Here is a 27,551-nt window from a genome sequence, read left to right as displayed (position 1 = left end):
ATTTTTGAGACCCAAATAAAATCAGTTTATCATGAAAAATATCAAAGTTCAGATACTTTGCCTACAATGGTACAGTGACCAGATGAATAATTCTGATTGTATCAGTTATATGCGGTACTCCATACAATTAAATGCGAAAATTGTATCGAAAACACTCGGTTATGTGCAACTGACAATATGGCCGCCCGAGAGTCTCCTGATCGTTGGTGTCTCGTCTCGTCAGCTCTATGAGCTCAGCGGACCTGCCTAGGCAGTAGGCGCCGATCCTCAATAAATTCTAAGATCCTGGCATGGACCTAATATTATACGGACGTAACGTTCAATACTAAAAAACTGTGATTCTATCATCCACATTGACAGCTCTGTCTATGACCTCATCCACTAATCTGCCGTCAGTCGGATCGAGGCGCCCGTGGCGAAAACATCTCCAGAAAAATAAGAAAATATGCTTATCTACATGCGTGGTCAAACTGTGTAAAAATGACACCAATCGAAAGAAAAAAAAATACCGAGTAACTTTTCATGCGTAAATCTATACATTATCACGATATTATATGTAAAATCACAATATTAAGTAATGTTCATAATCATAAAGCAACAAACTACGAAACAAGAGTGTCACCAGTATTTTTTTTACATAGTGTTTGCACATGGTGCATTGAGTCATTATTATTTGTTGAAAACGAGATATTTGTGATAACTTCATTTAATTTATCAAAAACAATTATTTTGTGATAAATTAAATGAAGAATTGATTTTCTTTTGACCCGAATTATAATGATTTTGATTTTAAATCGTATTTGCACATCGCAAATCGTCTGACATTGCTGGCTTGAAGGTTCTGCCACCAAGCCATAAAATAGCCGATCTTCACTGAGGCTCACTCTGTTTCTATTACTCTATGGATCCTGGCTTATCTGGCTATATCATTTGTAGGATTCCTTAACACTTTCGCAACCAAGAACCCACCAGGTGGGCACTCGAGAACTTTGTTCAGATGCCGGAAAATGCGCCAGGCGGTTTCTCGCCATGCAAGCTATAAATTACGACCTGGTAGTGAATGTGTTAAAGGGCTTCAAAACGGGTCATATTTTCACTGCAATATGTATGTGGCCGGCAACTCTGACATGTTAGAGAGAGACATCAATACTTTCCGGCCGGCTACAGACTGTTGTAGAAGCCTTAAGCCAAGATTCATAAGGCCTCTTACATTTTGACAGATGATTTAAGCAGCGTATGAATGCGAGAGACAACGCCTCTCGTGACTATATAGACCTATCTGGGAGCGACACGCACGTCCGCATTTCCTACACGTAAATTGAGGCCCCACCGCCGAGGAGAGAGTATCGCGACTGTGTCTTTTTGAAAGCTTTACAGCTCAGCCACGACATTGGTCTAAGCGCGACAGCGGTGAGCGGCGGCCATACATTGGAGCGAGACACAGCGATGGGACTTTTCATTCGCACGTATGGCTGCCGCTCACCGCTGTCGCGCTTAGACCAATGTCGGGGCTGAGCTGTTACAGCTAAGTCTGAGCCCTTAAGATTAGTAGGTAGCAAATTATAAATTTACCTTGTCGTTGTACGCGACGGGAATCTCCTGCATGGTGCGCGCATGCGCGTCGCCGGCCGACACCGGCGGCCGCGGCGGCGGCGTCGGCGCCTGTACACACAACCAGTTAAAATGGGGCACTAATACGTGTTTGTTTATATGGAGAATTATAACCGAAGTATATCATAGCTTTATAATTAAGTGTCTTATGTTAGCCGGTACACTGGACCCATCAAAAGCAAGTAATAAAATATCGGCGATAGAAACGTACAAAAGATAGTCGCTCCCGTATAAATAAAAGAGAGAGCGAGCGATTTGTAGTTCAACTTTAATGATTATGCTTGTGTACATTGTCTATTTTTTTTTTATTGTCATAGTAGGTGCATCTGTTATTACCGATGGCAATCTCATCGCTTACTCACTTCTGGTGGGACCAGTGCCTAAAATAAGCTATTTCTGTTTACAGGGAGGCTTCATCTTATGTTATTTATTACAGTCATTCATGGGAATGGAATAGAATCAATTTAAGCGGAAAAATGAGGAACACGTAGTTATTCATTTGTTTTCACAAACTAGGCCAAGAGTATAGTCAAGAACTGTTTATGTTTAGTTATAACTGTATAAGTATTTAGAGTGCAGTGGCGGCTGGTGAAAATTTCTGCTATGCAACATTAAAGCAAAAAGAAACCTTTAACATTAGTTATTTTACTAGTGATCAATTTTAGGCAAGCCGGTGGGAATCGGCTTGTATGGACCAGCCGCTGCTGCTAGAGTGTCAACAATTATTTTACTATTTCATTAGCATACTCTTGTCCGGAACTGAGAGAAATTCTATTCATTAAGAAAACATCCAATACAATTCTATAGATGCCTAAGTAGAAAAAATAACATAAAAACTTAAGAAAATTTGAAATAAACTTTTTTTGCGTTCTCGAATTTACTTTCTATTTACATATAATTTACAATTTCTAGCATTAACAAAAACCAATATCGACGAACAGGTTTCACGTAAATTTAAAATAACAATCTAGAAAAAATACACATGAAAAGTAGAATTGCTAGCCTCTGAGCATTTTAGAGTACCTACAATAAAAATGTTGCGGAAAATTACATGCTATTTATTGTTCTTCACCAAAAAGTTAAGCTGAAAACAAAAAAAAACACGAAAACAAAAGAAAACGCTAAAAACAAAAGAAAACAAACCAAACTCATGCAAAGAAAGTAAAACTGTAAAAAGAAAACAAATGACGGTCGCATCGAACCAACAAACGTGCAGAGAGCATGTCAGTAAGAAACGACAGATGACAAGTAGCTAGCTAGGAATAAGGGTGAAATTCCAACAACGTACCAGAGTCGGCCCGATTCCGAAGCAAAGGTATTTCATGTCAATCTTTAAAGAGAAGTAGCCGTTGAATTCACATGACATTTGCACCGCGAATATACTGCTTTATGGCCTTTTTAATTCATATCAAATACTGACTCAAAACATGAGAAACCTTAGAAACATTTGTTAGTAATTTGATGCCGTGACCAGGATATATTTAGGGTCGGTTGCACCAAACCGTCTGTCACCGTTAAAGCATTCGTTAAATTTTATTGTATGGGAAGTTCCATAGAAATCTGCTGCGTGACGATGATGTGTCTGTCAAATGTGGTTGATGCAACTGGACCTTAGCATGATAGATAGATAGATTCTGTCAAATATCATAACGCAGTATACTTCGCAATCGGATGGGTTATCACAAAACGTAATGGTGACAAAACGGTGAGACTGAGAGATCGTTCGATTACCTAATTGACTGATTTCTGAAGTTTGACCGAAAATGTAAATCAAAGAGGATCGAGTATAATAGAGAGTTACTATCAAAGTAAAATGTGTAATCACAGTGCTGCTTCCTATCATAGGTAACATGCCGCCCTTTTTCTCCAACGTGGAGAAAAAGGGCGGCATGTTGCCTATGATCATATTTCTATGATAAACATAAATGATAGTGGACTATCGGCCTAAAACCAGCCCCACCCTAAGCTTTCGTGAGAGTGTAAAGGTGACTTGAGGTGCAATCTTTTGCAATTTATCGCTATAGTTTATAGTTCTGCTTTTTTTAAATATGTACAAGTATTAATGATCGATTGTTATAAGTAGCCACAGAAATCAGTCAAAATAATTTGCACGTCGACCGCTCATACAAAGGCATGTGTTGAAAGAAAAGCGTATAATACTGGCAATTAGCATTCTTATTATAATTCATGAAATAGGACCGAGTAACTAAGCCGTCAAATTTATTAACATAATAAAAAAAAAAAATATTTTATTGAGCAAATGTACCGTACAGCCAGATGTGTAGGTCCCTGACTTCTGAGCTAGGTAGAACCTGTGTTACAGAAGTCAGTGTCCTCTCTTTATTAACATAGTTTATTATGTTATTAATTTTGAAGAAAAATGTTACGTGTAAAAATATTGCCAGTATTATTCAAAAACGGTGCCTTCATATTCACTTCAATATGGCAGGTACAATGCTGGGATGAGATTTATCTTCTACTTTGCTGGAATATATTTATGTATAAACAAACACTATAATTTAAAGTATCAGTAATGTACAGATATAGTGCGAAAAGGTTTCCCTTCGTATTTTACCGGAAACGTTCGTATTTATCATGCTAGTTCGGATAGTGTCAGTATGTTTTGTACTGACACTGACTGAAATAGCATGACACGTTCGTAAAAATATGAAGGAAAAATTTTCGCACTATATCTGTAGTATAGTGCAAAAACAAATAAAATTTTGTTTTTAGGGTTCCGTACCAATTAAATCAATGTACTGCTGCGTAAAGTGCGTAAATATTTATCCAAACAGTATATTCCACCAAAAAAAAATCCCACACCACCAACGCCATCTATCCTCGCGTTGCGTCACTACGTCCACGACAAACTAACTAAGCTAACGATAAGCACCTGCTCCACCACGAGAGGGCGCCGCCTGGCGGGCAGCAGCGGCGAGAACGGGCCCGCGGCCGGCGCGCGCGGCAGCCGCGGGTCCATGAACGTCGTGCGCCGCATCACGTGGTCCACGAAGAAGCGCTACAAGTGTTAGTAGGTAACTTGGTAATGTCGTCAAGATAGTTGGTTAGTTCAGCATTTGATTGCATGTACAGAAACTACAGAAAGTTAATACTAGAAGTTCTTACAACCCTAGGAAAAAGTGAATCAGTCCTTTCACTCGCAATTTTCAACAAAATTTGACGTATTTTGTAGCCCAGCCAATATCACTGAACATGTTAAATCTGTATAGTATTGGTAGCGCTTAAAAGAGCTGGTATCCCGACGAATATTTAACATGTCACTGAACATGCTCACTAAGGGCAGAAGATCTTTGTTGTGACTTGTGTTAGTAGGGCTCGAAAGAACTAGTATCCTAACGAATCATGAATAATTATGTAAGCAATATCCATAATAGTTTTTATTACCTTGCGGCAGCGGTAGATCCCAGTCTGTATTGATGAAGATAATATTGACTAAAGCCACAAGGTCTCTGTAGGTTGGTAGCGCTCAAAAGAGCTGTTGTCCCAACGAATCACAGATATCACGGTAAGCTACACAATATTTTATTACCTTGCCATTGTGTCGCGTGTCCCAGCCGAGTGGTAATGTATCTGTCTGTATCACTAAACTTGTTGACTATGGCCACAAGGTCTCTGTTATGTTGGTAGCGCTCGAAAGAGCTGTTGTCCCAACGAATCACAGATATCACGGTAAGCTACATAATATTTTATAACCTTGCCATTGTGCCGCGTGTCCCAGCCGAGTGGTAATGTATCGGTCTGTATCACTAAACTTGTTGACTATGGCCACAAGGTCTCTGTTATGTTGGAAGCGCTCGAAAGAGCTGGTGTCTCGGCGGATTTCAATATCATGTGTAAGCTACAATATCTCTTATTTCTATTACCTTGCCATTGCGGTCCAGTTTCGTGTACCAGCCGAGTGGTAGATCCCTGTCTGTGTCACTGAACATGTTGACTAAGGCCACAAGGTCTCTGTTGTGTTGGTAGCGCTCGAAAGAGCTGGTGTCTCGACGGATTTTAATATCATGTGTAAGCTACAATATCTCTTATTTCTATTACCTTGCCATTGCGGTCCAGTTTCGTGTCCCAGCCGAGTGGTAGATCCCTGTCTGTGTCACTGAACATGTTGACTAAGGCCACAAGGTCTCTGTTGTGTTGGTAGCGCTCGAAAGAGCTGGTGTCTCGGCGGATTTTGGATATCATGTGCTTCAGGGTGGAGTTGCAATTGTAGAGGTTTGACGCTTCCTGGAATGAAAGAGATAGTGACACTTAGTTATTTTAGTATGCGGTAACATTAAAAATCGCGATATTTGTAGACAATATGACTTTAGAATAAGGTTTATTATGGGAACTTTATATTGATGGTAAGTTCTTTAGAAAAAAAAAAAAGATTATCTGATTATTTTAAAGCGCCTGGTGAGATGGTGTGGTTTAATGATTTGTGGGTCGTCTACCGTACTAGTGTAAAGGTTAATCAGGCTCGGCTCGCTTATTCCTATTAAGCGCGTTCGTTATGCGTGGATGGTGGATCTTCGAGATGTGATCATATGAAGGTGTTTCAGTTTCTGTTGCAGGTCACGAGGAACGTCTATAGTATGATGCGCTTCTCGTCATTCGTAGTCGAGTTTTGGTTTTGCGGTATATCAATTATATCATACCATCATCCTTGTGTTATCTCGGCATTCGCTACGGCTCATGGGAGCCCGGGGTCCGCTTCGACAACTAATCCCAAGATTTGGCGTAGGCACTAGTTTTTACGAAAGCGACTGCCATCTGACCTTCTAACCCGAAGGGTAACTAGGCCTTATTGGAATTAGTCCGGCTTCCTCACGATGTTTTCCTTCACCGAAAAGCGACTGGCAAATATCAAATGGCATTTCGCACACAGGTTTAGAAAAACTCATCGGTGCGAGCCGGGTTCGAACCCGCGACCTCCGGATCGAAAGTATTCTTGTCTAAGGACTCGGTTTTCCGCGGAGCCGGCAAGCGGTGAGGCGAGGCGAGGTGGGGTGAGGTCGTGTTACCTGGTTCATGTGCAGGATGGAGTAGAAGTCGGGGCGCGCCAGGAACTCCGCCGCGGGGTGCGGCGCGGCGGGGGCGCGCGCCCCGCCGCCGCCGCCGCGGCCCCCGCCCGCCGCCCCCGCCACCCCCGCCGCCCCCGGCAGCGGCGGCGGCGACAGCCGCTCCGCTTCCAACTGCGCGCGCGTCATCGTGCGACGGATGGACTGGTATCTGAAAACGTTTCAAACCATAAATAATTTCAAATAAAACAAGTTCTCGTCTTAAACTCGACACTGACGGCCGGTCGCGACGAAACGTCTGTCACCGTTAAAGCGTTAGTTAAATTTTATCGTATGGAAAGTTCCATAGACGTCTGCCGCGTGACGATGATGTGTCTGTCGAATGTGGTCGTTGCGCCTGGCCCTAAATCCGTTAGCGATACTGACGGCCGACTTGACGACTGGTAATTTGGTCACGACCGACTTAAACTCTTAGGGCCCACTTAGACGGTACGAGTTTTATTACATTGCGGTATATGATGGCTGTGCAAGATTGTATGTAACCTCGACAGCCCGCAATGTAACTAAAACTGAATGCGAGTTCGCACGCCGTGTAAATTAGGCCTTAAACTGGAGACTCAGACGACCTCGCTCCGAGAATTGACGAACGAAAGGGAAAACCGCCATCGAATTTGCCGAACGGTAAGAAAAAAAGTTAGACTTAAGTTATATTACAGTGCCCTACAAAGTTTCATAACCGAGCAAACAAAATGTAACACCTTGTACTACCTATGGAAGCACTAAAGATTACTGATTACTAAGTATCATTGATATAATAATCCGGATCCAATATGTATCGACCGAAACGAAACACAACAAAGGATGACAACCCTCAAAGAATGATTGTCCTGCGTTTAGCACTAATCTAACGCTTCGGAGGTTTCGGGATATGAACCCTACGCGCCAGGGCCTTCGGCTTCAGCACTTAAAATTACTTATAACTAAAGAGTTACCTCCTATCTAACTTTAAAGGCCTCTGCCACGACGTGATCCGGTTGATATAGTCAACCGTCAACTGAACACTCTTCCACGAGAGCCCCACGATAGAAAATAACTTCAAACTAAGCCATTACCTTCTATCTAACTGCCTCCTCTGCACCTCAGGCGCAGGCGATCTAGGAGTGGTCCCATTGGCTCCAGGTCTCTGCCACGTCGTGGTCCGGTTGATGTGGTCGATGTAGAACACCCTGCCGTGGCTGTCCATGCGAGCCTCCCAGCCTGGAACGTCAAACAGAATCATAAGAAAATTTCTATGAAGATTACGAGTAAGTATGCAACACAATTTCATTCATACTTCATTCTTATCTACCGTTTTGTCACTCAATAACTTGACATGAACAAGAAATTTTTCGTTATACCACTTTGAGTTTTAATCATTAAAAAAGGGATACTACGTACCTGCTGGTAAAGGTTCCTCGCACTCGATAATCCCCCCAATCATATTGGCAGGAAAATCACCAGTCAACGCCATCTGCCTCGACGCCCTTTCAGGGATCGAAGGCAGCCTTATGCCCGCCATATGCCTTAGAGGCGTAGGCGAGGCTACAGCGTTCTCATTGTCGTCACTGTCTTCTGGTCTCGGTCTTCGAAGGACGACGTCTTCGGGAGGTCCAGCGTGGACGATGGTGAAATGGTTGCTGTTCGCGAACTCCATGTTCGGAGATCTAATCTCTGTTGTACGGAGTTCGTTGGTGAATTCGACCATTTCGAAGTTTTCTGTATTCTGTATTGGAGGTGGCGTGAGGTCCGCCGGGGGCGCGGGGCGCGGGCGCCGCGCGTGGTGCGTCGGGGTCGGCGGACACTGCGGTGCAGCCCCCGCTAGTGCTGCCACCCTTGTTAAAACTCTTGGGTGCGGCCGCACTGGACTGTTCATCCCGCTGTTCGTCGGCGAATGCTTCGGTGTTCCTTCGCAACCCAAGTTCTTTAACAGATGCCGCGGCAAACTGGAATGCTTTGGGGTTGAACTCTCGCAGGAGTACTTCCTATTCATAATCATCGTCCCTACGCTGGGCAGCGTCTTGTTGCCGTCTTCCACTGGAGACGTCGAATGTGAAGAGTTACATGAACTAGGAGCGTTGGAGCTGCCGTTATCGGGCTGTTCTAGAGCTGTCGTTGCGGTATGAGACGAGTGTGAATTTAGAAACGCAGTCATCATTGTAGGTGTAGCGCGTCCGGAATTCTGCCTCGTCAAAGGTTTGTGACCTTTCAAAGTCGTAATTTCTTTTTCCTCTATTTGATTCCTATTATCATCCTCAAACTCTGAGTGATTGCTAATATCATTTAAAAACGTGTGCTGCGCCTTCTCCTCCGATTTGGCATGGTTTGGCGTGAGATTCGTACCGTCAACGGTATCAGTCGGGGCCTTGTCCTTCCTCGCGAACGTCGTCGTGATGTAGTTATCGGGCCCAATATCTTTAATAAATAATACCTTATTCCTACTTACGCTAGGCGAACCGTCAGGTACATCTTTAGATTTCTTCTCGTCTACTAACCTAGATAATTTCATAGAGGATATCGTAGATTCACATAAGCTGCCGTCAGTTTCGGGAGTTGCCAAAGGGGCGACGTTCTGGCCGCCTCGCCAGAAGCTCGCCGTAGAGGACATGGCGACCTGTTTGCCGGTGTAAAACTCTCCCGGCTTGAAGTCGTTGATGCCACTCTGTAGTGTAGCTGAATTAGAAATATTGTTGTCTGTAAAAAATTGCTCGTCCGTGTCGATTAGTTCAAAATTGAACGCGTCTTCGGGCTTAGTGAGTTTCTTGGGTTTTCGGTGTCGTGGCACTTGAGGAGGGTGTGGCGGGGGAGAGAGCGCTCGCGACCGCTCCAGAGGTTTGTGCGCCGCGCGCGGCGGCAGCGGCGGCCCGGGCGACCGAGGACCTTCCTCCGGGACCTTCCCTCCCTCCACCTCATATACAAATTTCATTATCTTACAAGGATTCTTTGGCGACCATATTTTGTAATACTCGGTACCGGGCGACGTAGGCGACTCTAAACCGCTATTCAATTTAGATTTCTTTTTAACACCGAGGTCGACCCCGCCGCCCGTATCCACCGGCGGTGGACATTTCTTTTTCACTCCTGAGGAAGTCGCGCGAGATTCACTATTTACAGATTGAGATTCATTACTTAAATTAGTATCTACAAATTTGCTAGGATCACATTTTTGTTCGAGTTTTGGCTCGTTCCCGTTGCCTTCTAGTGTGCTAATTGAGCATTTGTCGACGAGGCGAGCGACCTCCGCGGGGTCGGGCTCGGAGCCGAGCTCGAAGCTCTCGTTGTGGTAGGAGAAGGGCGGCTGCCGCTCGCCGCCGCGCTTGCGCGAGACGCCCTCCTTCAGGCGGTGCGGGAGCTTGCGCAGCTCGGCGCGCAGCCGCGCGGGCAGCGCCGGCGCCTCCGCTTCCATCTCCTCCTCCTCGCCATTGTAGTACCGGAAACATAGCAGCTGCTCGCAGTCTGAAACACGCCAATCGACAACTTAATATAATCGGTTTTTCTCCATGGACATCATTAGCGAGTAGCGACCGAGTTGCAATTACTACATAGACAATGATTGATGAGCTCAAGCGGGCGTCTCATGCGTATGTATGAAGCGAGTGCTCACCTTCGTACGGCTGATTGGGCTCATCAAGCAGCCACATTATGCCGCCGCTTGCGCATCCGGTCGCCGGCACGCGCCCGACGACGCCGCCCGACTCTGCAACACACAAATGTCCTCATATATTACCACTATCGGTTTTTGTTACGTCTAACATTCCAACCTATCATGCCCGCCATAAATTCCCACTTTATTTCCGACATAAACTCAGCGATCGCTCGGAACGCTGTAAAACTGCAATCTTAGATGTATTTTTATCGATTCATGTTCTTTTCCATATTCAATGAAGATACACATGACAAGTTTAAAAACGGCCACATAAAATACTGAGAGGAAGTGATCGGGTTCTGGCCCGCAAACAAAATCAAAAATTACGAGTTCAAATATCTCATTTAAAAGCGCTGTCGGGTACCCGCATGAAAAACAAAACATGGGGCAGGTGCAAAACGCAGAAGTAAAAACAAACAACGAACCGCGCGGAACGCGGCACGGTGAGCCCTCTTGCATTTTTTATCTAACAACAATCGGGCGGTGCGGCGTGGGCCGCGGCGCGGGCGCAGCTAGTGATGTGCCATGGGAATATTCCCGGGAATGGGTATATTCCCTTTGGGAATATTCCCGGGTATATTCCCTTGTTTCCGGGAATATTCCCAAAACAGGGGAATATACAATTCAAGTTAAATACATTTAAAAATAAATAAAAAATTGTTTAAATTAATAGTATGTTCAATTATTAACTGACTCTCATTAAAAACAACGTCTTTAATATTATACATAATTAAATATAAGTTTTTGTTCAATCATACATACATACATACATACAATCACGCCTGTATCCCATAAAGGGGTAGGCAGAACACATGAAACTACTAAAGCTTCAGTGCCACTCTTGGCAAATAAGGGGTTGAAAGAAAACGAAACTGTGACATCATAAAATAATTTGTTCAATCATAAAATAATTTTTCCCTTTCGTGATGCACTTATGTGCAATATTTCTTTGTTTTGTTACTAGAGCTTTCATGTCTCTATCTCTTTCTTTCGATATATAGGTTATCTCGCTTCCTCCAAAAGCATTTTACCGTGTTGCACTTATGTAGTTATCCAATATATCTGGTGCTTGTAACACGTGCGTAGATGTGCTCAAACCATGAGACCGAAAAGTAAAGTGTTTGAACATTTTACTACTCACATAGTGAACAATAAAGTCACGTATTGTTGTAAATACTGCAATAATGTGTATTTATTTAAAAACGCTACAAAATTCGCGTGCCATTTAGGCAAATGTCCCAAAACACCTTGTGACGTTCAGTGTTTATTTAAAAACCGTGAAAGACCTAAGTTCACCAGTGATTTTAGTGAATCGTACGGTGAATCGAGTTCTTCACCACCCGGCAGTCAAAATCGAAAGACAAGCCAAGCCTCTGGTACAATGTTTAAGATACTTAGATTACTTAGTGAGATTTTAATGATTGTTATTGATTTATAATTTGAAATGCAACTATGATTGTACAATGTTTTAAGATACTTAGTGAGATTTTAATAACTATTATTATTATAAATTGAAATAGATATCATACACGAAAGAAAAAACGGCAAGGCCCACTGGTGGCCGAGCCGGAAATCGAATCGTTTTTTCTTTCGTGTATGATATCTATTTCAATTTATAATTTATATATAGTAGTGTGACTACTTGAAAACAGAACAAATCAAAAATAATTCAATAAAATAATTTGATTTGTTCCCTAGTTGTAACTATTATTATTGTTTTATAATTAAAAATGCAAACTACGATTATACAATTTTAATGTTTAAGGATCTTATTGACATTTTAATAATTGCTATTGAGTTATAATTTGAAATGCATCTATAATTAATGATTATACAATGTTTAAGGATCTTAGTGAGCTTTTAATAAGTGTTATTGATTTATAGTTTGAAATGAAACTACTTATTATTGTACAATGTTTATGATACTTAGTGAGATTTTAATAATTGTTATTGATTTATAATGTCTAACATGTGAAACGTTTTAGTAACGGTGCAATACGACATCACAAAATAATGCCAGATCCGGCATTCATTATTTAATTTAAGTGCTAGTGCTACACCGTTACAAAAACAAACAAGGCACATAATTTACTGTGATTTTTAAATTCAACTGTGATGATTTGTATTAATTCAGTGAATTAAAAAAAATATTTTTTTTTAAATTGGGTTTTATTTCAACTTTCCCAGCAACTATGGGAATTTACCCGGGAACATTGGGAATAAACCCCGGGAAGAATGGGAATTTACCGGGGAACATTGGGAAATTACTTTTGTATGCGAGTTACACTAGTTAATGTCTCGGTATATATATTTATTATAATGTTTCAATAGAATCTTCGACAACATAACATATAAACATATTCAATTTCAAAATTCCCCAATATTTCCTTACTGAGGGAATATTCCCGGGAATATTTCTGGGTATTTTCCCACCTAGGGAATATTCCCGGGAACGGCACATCACTAGGCGCAGCGCATCACAAATTATGTGCGAGCCCTAATCACCGGATGCGGGACTCGCCCGCACATTTTATGCGAAATAATCGAAGCCACCGAATTGCCAGTTAATTGGAGGAACACGGCCATAAATTTCACGGAAGCAAATTGATTCTGCAACGCATCCCGGATCAGTCCCACCGAGCATTACCATATTTTGATTGGCTTAATATATAAGACAGGTTAGCTCCCTGCTCGATTAACTGCTCCTGGCGATCGTAAATAATAAATAATGTGTATAATCGGAGATGCAATTACGGCATGTTTGTGATTCATGTATAATGTTCAGCATAATGGTTACTTATAAGAAATCTGTAATGATAGTTGTAGAATCGTGATAATTACCAAACAGATGCCGATAACAAATCCCATCCAAAATGATATTTCGAAATTGCAGTATAATCACTAGTTCGTTTCCGTTTCGGAGCAGTTACCCAAAGACAACAGTTCGAGATCGATAGCTGCCATTAGTTTTTTTCTCCGCAGCATTTGGAAGACGTCACGAGCATGAGCCCTACTTGTTTAATGACAGTCATTTCCTTTGGGGCGCTTATCGAGTAATCACGATTAACCAGCGGAGAGCTCTAATGATGATTGGTGTAACAGACTAGCGAGATTTACAGCCGCTGAGAAAAGGGCGGGACTTACTAATTGCACGTGTTCAATTTACAAAACATGGCTTCAATTAAATACAACTGTAAAATTAAAATTTAAAACAAACTAATTATAATTTTAAGTTAGAATATGTTTTTTCTATTTACGACGCGGAGAGACGAGGCTTGTATCTTGTATGTGATTGGGTGCAATTCAGGTCTACCAAATATCAGTCACTAACACTGTCTTCATTGACAGCAAATTTTTTATTAAGCATATGTAAATTTCTTAAGCATACTACTGAGTAAAAACTGTAATAACACAACCAAATTGTGTTCACAGAACTCTAACTAACAATAAGTATCTATGGTTAGTAATTTTTATGATTGTATTGTATTTAATAAACTACCTAGAAGCTGTGGGAACTGAGAAAAGTCAAGAAATGTGGAATATAAGGGAACCAACTAATTCAATTAAATACTGTTCCCTTTCCTTACAAACTCCTCATATGTGAGTGTGCACGGGAAAACGTCCCACTTTGTCGATTGCTATAAAGCCGCTTTGTCAGTTAATTCATATAAAAATACAAGTAAATCTCGCCTTAATATAATGGTGACCGAGAAAGTGGGACGTTTTACTAAACACACTCACATATGTAAAGTTATTTGGAGCTAAATTATAAAAGCGGATTTTCGCAGAAACGTTCCGAAACAGACGCAAACTCACTTAAAATCCAAGTTACCCACATATGTTAAGTTGATTAGTGAACCAAATTCGTGACGAGGCAGAGGCACTGACGACAGCGGTGACACAGAGCTATATCCGTCGGTGACGCAACATCCGAGTTCCGCAGGATACGAGAGATACGTCGGGATGAGGAAGAGATTTGCGATATGGTGAGGGGTGTCTGTCGGCTTTGTTTTGTGATAATGTTTACGTGACAAACAAACAGCTTCAGCTTTGGTATTACTGGCTGTTAAAAAAAACGAACGCATGAAATAAAACTATGGAAACACATACAATTCATCCCGACGTTTCGAACACTTTACAGCATTCGTGGTCAACGGGTGACTGAGGAAAAATTACAATGTGCAAAAGCTACCCACATACAAGAAATATTAATGAACCATGACCACAAATAATATAGATTTTTAAGGCAGGTTCAGACACTCTTAATAAAGCTAGTTATACAATATTCAAAAAATTTACCATTACTATGTTAAAAAACAATTAATCTACACAAAATTGACAAGAACAAACTGCAAATGTCCAACACCATTCAACACAAATGCCTCACAGTCTTCGAACGCAGTTTTCGAGCTGTGCCCTACTGAAACACGCACTGATGACCCATTTGATATTCGGTAACGTCCGAGTTCCACAGGATACGTCAAGATCAGACGAGGAAGCAGGATTTGCGATATGGTTAGATGAGGGTGTCGACGGCTTTGTCTCGTTGTTGGTGTGACACACAAAGAACTTCGGTATTCAGTCTGCTGCGCTCTACTGAAACACGCCCTGATTTAATACTTGGTGAGGATACGAGAGATGAGTAAGAGATTTGCGACATGGTGGGGGGTGTCAGTCGGCTTTGTTTTGTGAGAACCTTTGTGTGACAAATGAGTGCAGTTTCCGAGCTGTGCCCTACTCAATCACGCACTGTTGGACCAAGATTGTACCAAACAAGCGGAGCTTTCGAGCTGTGTCCTATTCCTACAGTCACTGTCGACCCGAGATTTAATGCTCGGTGATTGGTAGCCTAAGACCAGAACGCAGGATTGCAGGGGTACAACGAGGCAATAGCAAAAATGAGTATAGTACAGTGTGCAATTACTTAGTCTTATTATATCGCTATTGCTGCGACATGTTAACGTAATATAATAACGTGAGTACAACCGTAGATTCATTAATTATTTTAATATGTCTCACGAAAGTTTAACGTGTATAATCTTAGAATTCATACTTAAAGGAGACCCAATTAATAGTAGAGCGGCGAGAGGGTCTCGGAGAAAGTTGATGTGACTGGAGAGTATACTGCTGACAAGTGGTATCGTTGTGATCGGTAGACTTTACTGAGTACGAAATAATGACTTGTCACATTCTCAGACTGTGGGGGGGTTAACTATGACGTCACAAAGATCGCGGTCCCGGGTTTCAATTTTTTGCCAATTTGTCTAGAACCCCTTATCCAATTTTGAAAAATGAGGTGTCGATTGAAAGCGTATTACATGCTGATTAAGATTTCTTATAAGTGAAAAGTATAGGTTTGTTAGTTATTTTTTAATTAACAATAATGCAAAAAATACTTTTTTTTACTCTCTTTTTTAATTTTTGTGACTCAAAAAAGCAGTGAAAACGGCCACTTAGCTAAAAAATATGTTATATAAATCATTTAACTACATTATTAAGCTATCTGTTGATTTTTAAATTTCTACGATCGGATAATAAATAAGCAAACTACAAGCACATACCTGTAGGCGGGGAGTACCGCTTGACGCGCGTTCCCATACATTCGGCGTCTACCAAATTACACCTCGCGCAAAATTCGTTTCAAGCAGATATACCTCTAATCTTATTCATTGTAACCTATCAATATTGGTATCATTTGAAAGTACAATTAAAGTACCTTAAGAAACAATGTCAATCATTTTCTTAAAATCAATAATCGCCAGTCTGCGGTGGTTACAAAGGAAAAAAGTGGGTATGGAATTTGACTGGTTTCCTAGGTTTGATACCATAGACGAGTTTAAAATGGGAGGTAAAGGTGACATATGGGTTGTTCTCTGACATAAAAGCTACACAGAGGGTCAGGGGAGAAAAAACTAGGGTTTAAGTTTAGTTTTAAGTTATTTTTTCTTTTATTTGTTGATTTTATTGTTTAATTTTTTTTGTAATTTTATCAAGGATACACGTTGGTTTCTTTTGCTGAAAATTCACTTTTTTATGAAAAATGTGATGAATTTCATGGCATTTTCCGATAGAGAATAAAATTAACTTTCAAATAAGGCCACATATACATACTTTTACTCATATAATATTAAGGGTAATACCGTTTGAACTCAAACGACTTAGAGGTGCGGTTTTTTGACCCAGTAGGTATTAAAAAGTAATCTTAAAATCAAGACGATTAGACTTCGGTCGTTATACATATTAAAACTAAAATGAAGTTACCTATAATGTTTTAGTAATTATAATCATTACTTTTAGCCACTTTTCTCAGATCATAATTATTCGACAGAAGTCAAGATAACATTAAGAGCATATTTATTATTAATAATGCGTTATAAATATGAAATAGTTGTTGGGGTACACTTGTTAAGTACATGCAGCTCCTGCAAATACACTCAGTGTCAAAAAAATCACACATCTCAATCGTTTGCGTTGAAGCAGTATTGACCCACATATTAGAGAGCAGAGCGCGCAGGGCACCTCGTAAGACTGTGTGGCACTGAAAAACCAGTGAAGTCAGGTCTATGGATTGCTACACTGCTGTCCCGCTTGCACTACTCCGCCGGGGCTATTACCCTTAATATTATATAAGTAAAAGTATGACTATGTGGCCTTATTTGAAAGTTAATTTTAGTCTCTATCGGAAAATGCCATGAAATTCATCGATTTACTCATAAAAAAGGGCATTTTCACAAAAAGAAACCAGCATGTATTCTTGATAAAATTACAAAAAAATTAAACACAATAAAATCAACAAATAAAAGAAAAAATAACTTAAAACTAAACTTAAACCCTAGTTTTTCTTCCCCTGGCCCTCTGTGTAGCTTTCAGGACAGAGAACAACCCATATTTGTCACCTTTACCTCCCCTTTTAAACTCGTCTAGGGTATCAAACCCAGGGAACCAGTCAAATTACATCCCCGCTTTTTTTCTTTGTAATCACCGTAGACTGGCGATTATTGATTTTAAGAAAATGGTTGATATTGTTTCTTAAAGAACTTTAATTGTACTTTCAAATGATACCAATATTGATAGGTTACGATGAATAAGATTAGAGGTATATCTGCTTGAAACGAATTTTGCGCGAGGTGTAATTTGGTAGACGCCGAATGTATGGGAACGCGTGTCAAGCGGTACATACCTGTAGGTATGTGCTTGTAGTTTGCTTATTTATTATCCGATTGTAGAAATTTTAAAAGCAACAGATAGCTTAGTAATGTAGCTAAATGATTTATATAACATATTTTTTAGCTAAGTGGCCGTTTTCGTTGCCTTTTTGAGTCACAAAAATCAAAAAACAGAGTAAAAAAAAATTATTTTTTGCATTATTGTTAATTAAAAAAAAAACTAACAAAACTATACTTTTCACTTATAAGAAGTCTTAATCAGCATGTTATACGCTTTCAATCGACACCTCATTTTTCAAAATTGGATAAGGGGTTCTAGACAAATTGGCAAAAAATTGAAACCCGGGACCGCGATCTTTGTGACGTCATAGTTAACCCCCCCACAGTCTGAGAATGTGACAAGTCATTATTTCGTACTCAGTAAAGTCTACCGATCACAACGATACCACTTGTCAGCAGTATACTCTCCAGTCACATCAACTTTAAAACTAGACGACTTTTTTCAATTCCGCCGCCTTACTATTAAGACGAATAGGTACAGCTACCATAGTGGATTGCTCGCATAAAAACCTATGTAGTTTTTAGCTGTGTTTACCTACCGAAAAAAGTATAACAACATATATGATACATAATTTTCCACGCCCAGAGCTAAGCAAGCCAGCAGACAGAAGGTCCCCGAACTTTACAACATGTTTCATGTTTGTGACGCTTCGTTTCACGGAAAACCCTGTTTGGCCACTCTATTCCTAGAACTCGCTGACGATTATGAGAAAAATTTCGCTCGTAGACCACTTCCGCTCGCTCAGACAAATGGTGATCCGCTTAATATCGAATAAAGTCTGAAATATAGAGGAAACATCTGTTTATAGCAACAGGGATAAGAAGAAAAAATATTTTTGCGACTAAAACAGTTAGCGATGATGTGAACTCAAATTTAGCAGCGAATGTTACTCATCGAAAAATTTACTAAGGAAATCATTCAGTGGTTTCACATGGTGTTAATCAGGTCCACCTGAGAATCTTTACGTGTCAGTTAGCAGATTTTAATGTAAATTAAAACCGAAATAAATTACACATATGAAAGAAAAAGTGACCAAGGTCTCCAGTGCAGTATAAGATAGCACAAGTTGAAATATTTTCAATAGAATATAATTTGACTTGTGTTAATTAGAGAAGGTTCTAATGTTTTACTAAAAGAGCGTATACCCTAATACATTGAGTCTCACATTCGTCTTTATAGCACGGTAATGTACGTGTCAGCCTTCCTCAGTTGTTTGACGGAAGCCAACAGTTAAACTAAACTACGGTCATTCCTCGACCCCTATTCTCGCATCTGTCCTCCTACGCTCTGTTTTAACCACGTTTTTGTACTGATGTATTTTTAAGTGGAACCCTGTATTTCACACGCTATGATCTTTATCTTGTTACTAGTTGACACCTCATAAGTACGTATGGGATGCTGGTTACCGAGAATCGGTTCACAGATGAAAGGTTGAAAGTAGACGGTGTGTGTTACAAATTAACTGAAAACTTGCACCTGTTACTACTATAGTTAGTTACTATAGTAACTTCTGACACCAGATATGATTTAATCTGTTTTGTTAAAAAACAATAATGATATCATTATTGTTTATTATATACCTGACACACATAATTTATATAAATATACTCGTTGAATAATTAGTATAATTACACTCTTTTTAACCCCGACGCAAAAACGACGGGGTGTTATAAGTTTGACGTGTCTGTCTGTCTGTGTGTGTGTCTATCTGTGGCATCGTAGCTCCCGAACGGATGAACCGATTTAGATTTAGTTTTTTTTGTTTGAAAGGTGAGTTAGTCGGGAGTGTTCTTAGCCATCATGGTTCATGAAAATCGGTCCACTATGTCGAGGGCTTTTTTTTTTTCAAATTTTAATTTCGTGGTTAGGTTATTATTACACGCTTATATCAAATCGGTGTAAAGTTAGCTTATAAGGACATTACTTTCTCATTTATCTTAAGTACTTAATCACCATTTCGTTGATACACATATTACTCTTTCACCGTCCTAGTTAATACTAATCAACACGTCTACCGCCTACCATCTGTTAATCTCTGTTGCCTGCGATCAAGAAGATAATCGTAAAAAAACAACCACTAAGGTAATTCCACACGTAAATGAGTCCGTCTGGCGAACGCTAAGCTGTATCCGCCTTAAAATAGCCAAAATTACACCAAGTCAGGAAGCGGGTGTTTAAGGGGCTGTCGACGGACCCCCATTTACAATGATGACAACTTGACACTTTCACGATTGCAGTACACGTTGACGGCTGCAAAGCTTTGTCTCTAAGTTCACACGCCGGCCTTTCAACGAATTAACAGCCCTCCTGTCGACGGAGCACAGACAGACTATTCCGAGGCTGAGGCTTATTTAAACTCGCGCCATAAATACGTTCATTCAGTCCTGCGACTCCTGCGGTATCGTAAACCGGTCGAATGCAAATGCATTTTAAATTCCTCCCCATTCAAGGATACATTAAGGACCGGTTAATTTTACGAGTGGAGACCACTTAAGATTCTACCATTCGGGGTACAAATCGCGGCGGAAATTGGAAGTTAAGTACAATGGTGACGAAGGCGTCCATTAGCACCTACCCGAGATAACGCGACACTTATCGCTTCAAAGTCAATACTAATGATGGATGTGTTTTACGAGGCAATAAGGACAGCTCGTCCTGGCTTTGTGACGTGGATTTACAGAGCATAAATCTTCTTCCTCTTATCGAGTGCGCTCACCTGCCCATCTCGACATTACATTTCTAGTAGTGGCGAGTGGCCACCACATATATCGGGTCAGACAAGGTGCTCATATATATCTGAATACCTAATACTCCTATATTGTCAAGGCAATCGAGTGCGTGTACACTGTTCAAACGGTCGCTTCAATATACCTTTCTCATTGACGATGACGACTGTGGTGTATCTTACTATAAGTATAACGAGTATTATTTCAGATATTTTTTTATTATAGATTGATCTGATCCATACTAATATTATAAATGGGAAAGTGTGTGTGTCTGTTTGTTTGACCTTCTTTCACGGCAAAACGGAGCGAAGAATTGACGAGATTTTTTAAGTGGAGATAGTTGAAGGGATGGAGAGTGACATAGGCTACCTTTTGTCTCTTTCTAACCTCCCACTTCCCTAAAATGGGGGGGGGGGTGAATGTTTGTATCGAGCGAGCGATGCCGCGGGCAAAAGCTAGTATTATATATTATACGATTCTAATTCTAAGCTTATTATGAAGTGTTTTTCGCAATGAATAATATTATTATTTCCTTGATTCACTTCTGCGAACCTATCAAAGTATAATGACTATGAATGAGTTTTCTTGACCTTCAATCATCTTGATTTTTTCCACATGCTACGTTAGATGTTAGATGTATGGAAATCCGGCGTGAGTCATTAACTATTAGACAACTGTTGATTCCATTGCTTACGTGTGGTAGTCTCAGGGGCTTTATAAGTGTGATCTTGAGATCTGTAATAACAATAGCCAGATGATACTTACTGTGTCAGCTGAGTTAACACTCTAAATATGTAGCTACTATGAGTTTGGAATACGTTACTGGATAGCAAAGAATGTCACGAAAAATTACATAAGTACTTATAATACTCGTACTTATGGCACAGTGAAAAATTACATAGGTACCTACATTTTCCGTGAAGATGTCGCTATTCAGTAACGAAATCTGAAGGGTCGAAAAGTCATGGTATAGTTCGTTAATTCCATTGCTTACCACCAGACAATGACATGACAATTATTGGACACGTATAGTGTCTTAGCTACCGGCCTTGCCAAGGTCTCTATCGCTTCGACAACGCGACTCTTTAAATCTCTCATTCTTGCATATTAGTGGTACAGTGACAGTTGCGTCTCAATCGCCACCAGCAGTGAGCGATTGGCTTTTGTCTACGCGCCCTGAGCTGATACCTCGGTAAACGATATGAAGACTACTAATTGTAATTCGAGCCCATCGCACCCGCAGCCGCCACGCGCGAGTATTGCGCCGGATTTGATTGATTACTATGGCTATTTATTAATTAGCCGCTAGCCTCAGTCACCTTTCTCCGAGGGAATTTACGGCGAAAGATACGCATCTTTCTCATTAACACGGCACTGTGATTGATTACGTTGCATAAGTATAATCCAAATTAGTATCGGTACGCGTATAACAAACTTATTGCCAGAACTATCCTGGTCGTATCAATTTTAGGCTTCAGTTCATTGAGATAAATTAGGATTATCCTATATTTGTAGCTCCCTGTTATAACGGCGTCGGTAACGGACAGTCATGAAAATAATTAACCGTGTCCATACCATAAACATTAAACTATGACAGGCAAACGATTATGGGCATAGAATTACAAAACATTCGGGAGCTGCTTAAGATACATCTGCATAAGGAGTACACGACTATTAGATATGGTTCTCACCGCATTAGGACTCGAAACTGGCTGCACTTGCCTACAGCCGATCCTTAATATAGTACAGGGCAGCCTTCCCTATAAGGCCAAAGATGGCGAGGCCTGTTACGCCATAAAAGGCGAAGAGTCGAACCACCTAAATCGAACACTTCGATCGGATGGCTTTATTTTATCAATGGAAAAATAAAGCTGCTAAGCTTGTAGGCGGTAAATCGCTCCGTCACCCATTATCATTATCACAGAGGCTCGGTGCTCAATAACATCGGTAGTAATAGCCCATTTAACTGTCAATTAACGATGACTGATCAGAGCTACTGATAACAGTAAGAAGATCGCGGAGACTTTTACGAAACAATAACGCTCCAACGCTTTCAGTATCCGAATATAGCGCCCATACTTTCGAAATGATTGGCTTAAATATTCCACCTACTTATATCGACAAGGCGACAGGGCGGAGACGCGTTTGGATATTTCCGAATGAAAATCGTATTAGGTTAGGGTCGTCGAACTTTCTGCTTACAATGATTCTGTGTTGGTTGCGGTTTCGTTATCGTTTTGCAACTCGCTGACACGTAGCTACGGTCCATTCATGGCTGGAGGTGGAGGGGGCTGGTTCATTGATATTGCGCGCGCGCGGCGAATCCGACCTCGTTGCGGCCGCCAAATGCAATCATAGATATATTCCGTACTACATTGCAGTTCAATGCAACAGATACTTGTCTGTAAAGGACAGCCAGCGGCAAAAAGTCGATGTGCAGACACGTATAACTTGAAATGGGATATCTTTAGGTGCATAAAAGTAAATGGATGTAAGTGGCGACTGGCAACTTATATTTATATTTATATTTATTTATATTTATTTATTTGGAGATCCAACAGCTATGACATAAGTATATAAAACACAGTAGACACAGGAAGCCAATTACAGGAACTCACTGGTAGTGACAATTTGTATAAAATAGGTACTAAAGTTGCGCACTATCGCAACCACAAGTGAACAAAACTGACGTACATATCAAATTATTCACTAGTCAACATAATAAAGTATTGAACTATAAAATGAGATCAAACTGTCGTACATATTAACTTATACACTAACTTAAACACATTACACAACTTATACAATACTAAAATGAGATCACAAAATCAAGTATTAACTATGCAGTAGGAAGGCAACGGCACACTCACTCAAAGGTCACAAAATATTTCTGCACTAATTTACGCCTCACGTTTGGGATTTTACAGTTGAATACATCGATATCAAAATCTTTAGATGTTTCATTTAGTTTGCGGCTTGCACGTGGTAAGAAACTATTTTGCCTGTATTTGGAAGATGCATTTTTTATCTGAATTGGAGGATGATATCTTTTCGAACGAGTGGGGGCATTAAAGTATAGTTTACTTAGCAAGTCAGGACAATCAATTACGCCACTAGTAATACTTAGAAGATATGTGGTATCGGCTATATCTCGACGTTTTTGTAAAGAAATAAGATGGTGATGCTTACATATTTTAAGATAATTGGAGGAACTGTAGGGATATTTTAACTTATAGCAAAGGTGTTTGATAAATTTTTGCTGAATGCGTTCAATTCTGTCAATGTATGTATTGTAGCAAGGGTTCCAGACCTGAGATGCGTATTCCAACTTACTTCTAACAAAGGAACAATAAAGTATTTTGAGCGTCTTGGCTTGAGTAAAATTAATAGAATTACGCATTATAAAACCTAGTGCTTTATAAGCGCCACTAATTATGTTGTTAATATGACTATCAAAAATAAGTTTAGTATCGTGTATAACTCCTAGGTCTCTCATAGATGGTACTTTCTTAAGAGTTTGACCCTTCAAGGCATAAGTAGTAGCGATTAAATTACGTTGGCGCGAGAAGGTCATCGCAAAACATTTAGAGGGATTCAAATCTAGCCGGTTTAATTGACAGTACGCATCGAGGCGTGCGAGATCAGACTGTAGCAATGAAGCGTCTTCGTTGGAACCTATCTTCAAGAAAACTTTCATGTCATCGGCGAAACATAGGAGCTTAGAATGGAAGAGACATTTGTCGATATCGTTAATAAAGATATTGAATAGCAATGGACCGAGTAATGACCCTTGCGGTACTCCACTTGGTACAGTGACCCATCCCGATATATAATTATTAACAACTACGGCCTGAGTTCTATGGTCGATATAGGATGTAAACCAGCGTAGCAAATCCCCATTTATTCCGATGTCGTTCAGCTTTGATATTAATAAACCATGGTCAATTCGATCGAAACATTTGCTGTAGTCAGTGTATATAACATCTACTTGGAATCCACTATCCATGGCATCAGTAACATAATCGTTCAGTAGAATTAAGTTGGATACTGTAGACCTACGTCGTAAAAAGCCGTGCTGACTAGCATTGAAACAGTTACTTAGGGAATTATAAACTTGATTAAAAACTATTTTTTCAAGCACTTTGGATAAAATACACAGTTTGGAAATGGGCCTGTAATTCGTAACGTCAGTTTTGGGGCCTTTTTTATGTACTGGGGTAATGTAAGCTGTTTTCCATAAAGATGGTATAGTGCACTCAGTGAAGGAACGCCGAAAGAGCAGGACTAACGGCCGTGTTAGGGTCTCAGCACACTTAATTAAAAATTGTGCTGGCAACTGATCGGGGCCCGCCGACTTAGCGGGGTCTAACTTAAGTAACAAGGCAGTGACTTGACCTGGATCGATCTCAATTGAATTTAAACTAACGATTGACTCAGTGCTAGGAACAAGTGAGTTATTATTATTACTGTGCGTATTCATGGCTGGTGAAAAATTTTGAAGGAAATAGTCCGAAAAGGCCTGACAAATTTCTTGTCCTGTATTAGCAAGTTTATTCCCATACTTCATACTACTGGGCAAGCCGTGGGAGGACGAACGTGATTTAACAAATGACCAAAATTGTCTTGGATTACTAGTAATATTTTTTTCAGCGTGACATACAAAATTAGTAAAGCAATCTTGTTCTAATTTGCGAACTCTGTCCCTTAAAGTGTTGAATGAGAGTAGGTCTGAGATATTTTTATACGTTTTATATTTCTTTAGATATTTATATTTTTCTTTTATAGCTTTTTTTAAAGGAATAGAAAACCATGCGGGATAGTTATCTTTTCTAATACTTTTACTAGGTACAAATTCATCTCTAAGTTTACGAAATGTAATGTAAAAGAAATCTAGAGATTGGTCTAATGAGCGTTTAGAAAATGATAACTTGTGTAATTTTTTTTTCTTTTTTCATCCGCTCTATAAAAATACCAATACAGCAAACCCTATTCTTTTGGTTGCTGAATACATACGTATTTAGTACATCATTTAGTGCTTTTAGTAAACCGCAATTCAGGAGCAAGACATGTAGAACAGAAATCTAAACATAAAAACAATTCAGCCATTGTAACCTAGTCGAGCCAACATAATCTACTCTCTCTATTCATAGACAATCCGATATGACACGCGATAGATAAAGGGATCCATTTCACGCCTCCAAAGCCCGAACCGGTTCGTCGGAATGCGCCCAAATGAGACATAAGCAGGTGACAACTAAGCCATGAAATTAGCCGGCAGATTAGGTAATAAAATAAACAAGTGAATTAGGCAAGTTAATATTTGCGAACACCCACATCCGCCAACCTGTGGTCAGGCTGATAGTGAATAGACAACTCCCACGACTAGGTACTTACCATTACCAAGTTGGTATAAACTAAAGTTAGGGTGTGGACTGTGGACACCATGAAATTCCGCAGAATAGAGAAGCTTTGTTGGCTTCTCAAGAAAGTGTCACCTTGTTGACAATAGCATGTATAAGCGGTATTTCAGAAACTTCTGTTTACCGCATTGCCTAGTTGTCTTTAGCAAGAACGCGTAGAGTGCATTTGCTTGAGTAATGTGCAGGCTTTATGAAATATGCATTTATGCAAATTGTCGCAGAGAACATGGCGCTACTAATGGAAAACAGATGTCAGGTACGGAGGCTCAAGGGTGGCGACTACGTGCGCGAAAGCAAGGAAATGCACACACAATGCATTAGTTACAGTAAAAAGCGCAGGCTGAGAAAACAGAAGACAATGGCTCCCAGAGAAACGGTTGCGTGCTATTGTATTTGCCAACCATTAATGGTAGCAGTTTATTTATAATCTCAATTCTCAACATTTAAGTCCTCAGTAATTATTTACTCCAGATACAAACGTATTTTTGAAACCTGCGTCTGCCCACATTCTACCCACGGTAATTTGTAAGCTAAAATCGTAACTTTGATGCTCCTCGAAGCAATAATTTAAACAGAGATACGGAATAATACCCTGTTTATGTCGTTGTAAATTGTCCATGCAAAAACATGACGAAAATGTCGTTACATTTCGCACTTCGGTGCGTCCGGCGCGTGGGTGAGGTAAACGTGACGTTCAGAGTCTCTTTGCCTGACATCTAGACGTTAGAAACATTTATAACCTGGTACCTACAAAAACACAGAAGGTTACGAAAACAGAAACATTAGGGTTCTGTAAAATTGACAAGAGGATTTTGAAAGATATGAGTTACATTTTCGATCCCATGGTTTCCTGTGAGATGAGACTAAATTGCTGGTTTAGTGGTTCGTTTATAGACAATATAAATACACTTGTAATAGTTGTACTGTAAGCATTGACGTAGGTAGCATACTAGCATGTTATGGTAGGACTACCCCATTACCCATACCGGAGCTACTTATAATTTTGCAAGTGAGAAATTCCACGAGCTGATTTCGTATTCAGGAGGCGTATTGCTTTCAATGCGTTAATATTGGCACGCACATGGACTCAGGGATCGGCCCGCGATGCTAAAGAATTGGTAACTACTTCACATCAGACAAGAACCGGGACGAACGACCTCCATGTTTGCTAAACGAATACAAATGCCCAATTGGCCGGTGCGATTACATCCACATGAAATATTGTTTCAAACTTTGCGAGTTCGTGACCTTATCCGAAGTGTGATTGAGAGTAGCCTTTCCGTAAGAAACTATCCCAGTAAATAATAATAGTACAACCGAAACGGACGGTGCGTATGATTTGATTAACTTATGAATCGCATTAATTTGCCCGCGGCCACTTCAACCGATCCGAACGAATTATAAACCGGCATTTCAATTGGTCAGAATTCCCGCACGTACTTCCTGTACGGTACGTACGAAAATCGAATCGCACTTATCGATTTCCATACTCGCCGTTTGAAACCGCGTGGCCTTTGACCATGATCAGAGAAATGTCAAAAGTCATCGCTAAGGATTTCCGCCTAGCAGGTATGTTGTTTGTTCGTTTCTCATTATCTTGTCACGAGCGCGCTTAGATTATCTCGAAATAATTTCGGAACAGCACTTTATATCGTGAGAATCTTTGCATATCCACTGACAATGGTTGCGCAAAAACTGTAGTCGGCTAGAACAAATGTACGATTGTGCTGCAGTCCCTCATTAACCGCTTTTTTATGTAACAGTGAGAAACGTATAACAAAGCCTATTGTAAAGTTGAAATCGTTATTTTTGGGAAAGACATGCACGCTAATAAGCTTCTTATCTGTATTAATGGATAAATTTC

General features: G+C 40.2%; 1 protein-coding gene across 5 annotated transcripts in view; it reads right to left on the bottom strand.

Moving 5' to 3' along the window:
- Window positions 1-27,551, bottom strand: part of LOC125228337 (E3 ubiquitin-protein ligase HECW2) — a 166,041-nt gene that overhangs the window by 101,303 nt on the left and 37,187 nt on the right. For 2 of the 5 annotated variants that reach the window (XM_048132866.1, XM_048132867.1), the window contains 8 exons: window positions 10,273-10,365; window positions 8,070-10,124; window positions 7,745-7,889; window positions 6,636-6,843; window positions 5,671-5,856; window positions 4,505-4,630; window positions 2,900-2,941; window positions 1,573-1,662 (listed from right to left, as the gene is read on the bottom strand). In XM_048132866.1, the coding sequence (XP_047988823.1) occupies window positions 1,573-1,662; window positions 2,900-2,941; window positions 4,505-4,630; window positions 5,671-5,856; window positions 6,636-6,843; window positions 7,745-7,889; window positions 8,070-10,124; window positions 10,273-10,365 (2,945 nt within the window). Of the gene's footprint in view, window positions 1-1,572; window positions 1,663-2,899; window positions 2,942-4,504; window positions 4,631-5,495; window positions 5,625-5,670; window positions 5,857-6,635; window positions 6,844-7,744; window positions 7,890-8,069; window positions 10,125-10,272; window positions 10,366-27,551 lie in introns of those variants that run through there. The other 3 variants (XM_048132869.1, XM_048132870.1, XM_048132871.1) reach the window with 3 other exon arrangements.

The sequence above is a fragment of the Leguminivora glycinivorella genome, chromosome 7, assembly GCF_023078275.1.
Source record: "Leguminivora glycinivorella isolate SPB_JAAS2020 chromosome 7, LegGlyc_1.1, whole genome shotgun sequence".
NCBI classification, from domain to species: domain Eukaryota; kingdom Metazoa; phylum Arthropoda; class Insecta; order Lepidoptera; family Tortricidae; genus Leguminivora; species Leguminivora glycinivorella.
This window is presented reverse-complemented; position numbering and strand designations above follow the sequence as displayed.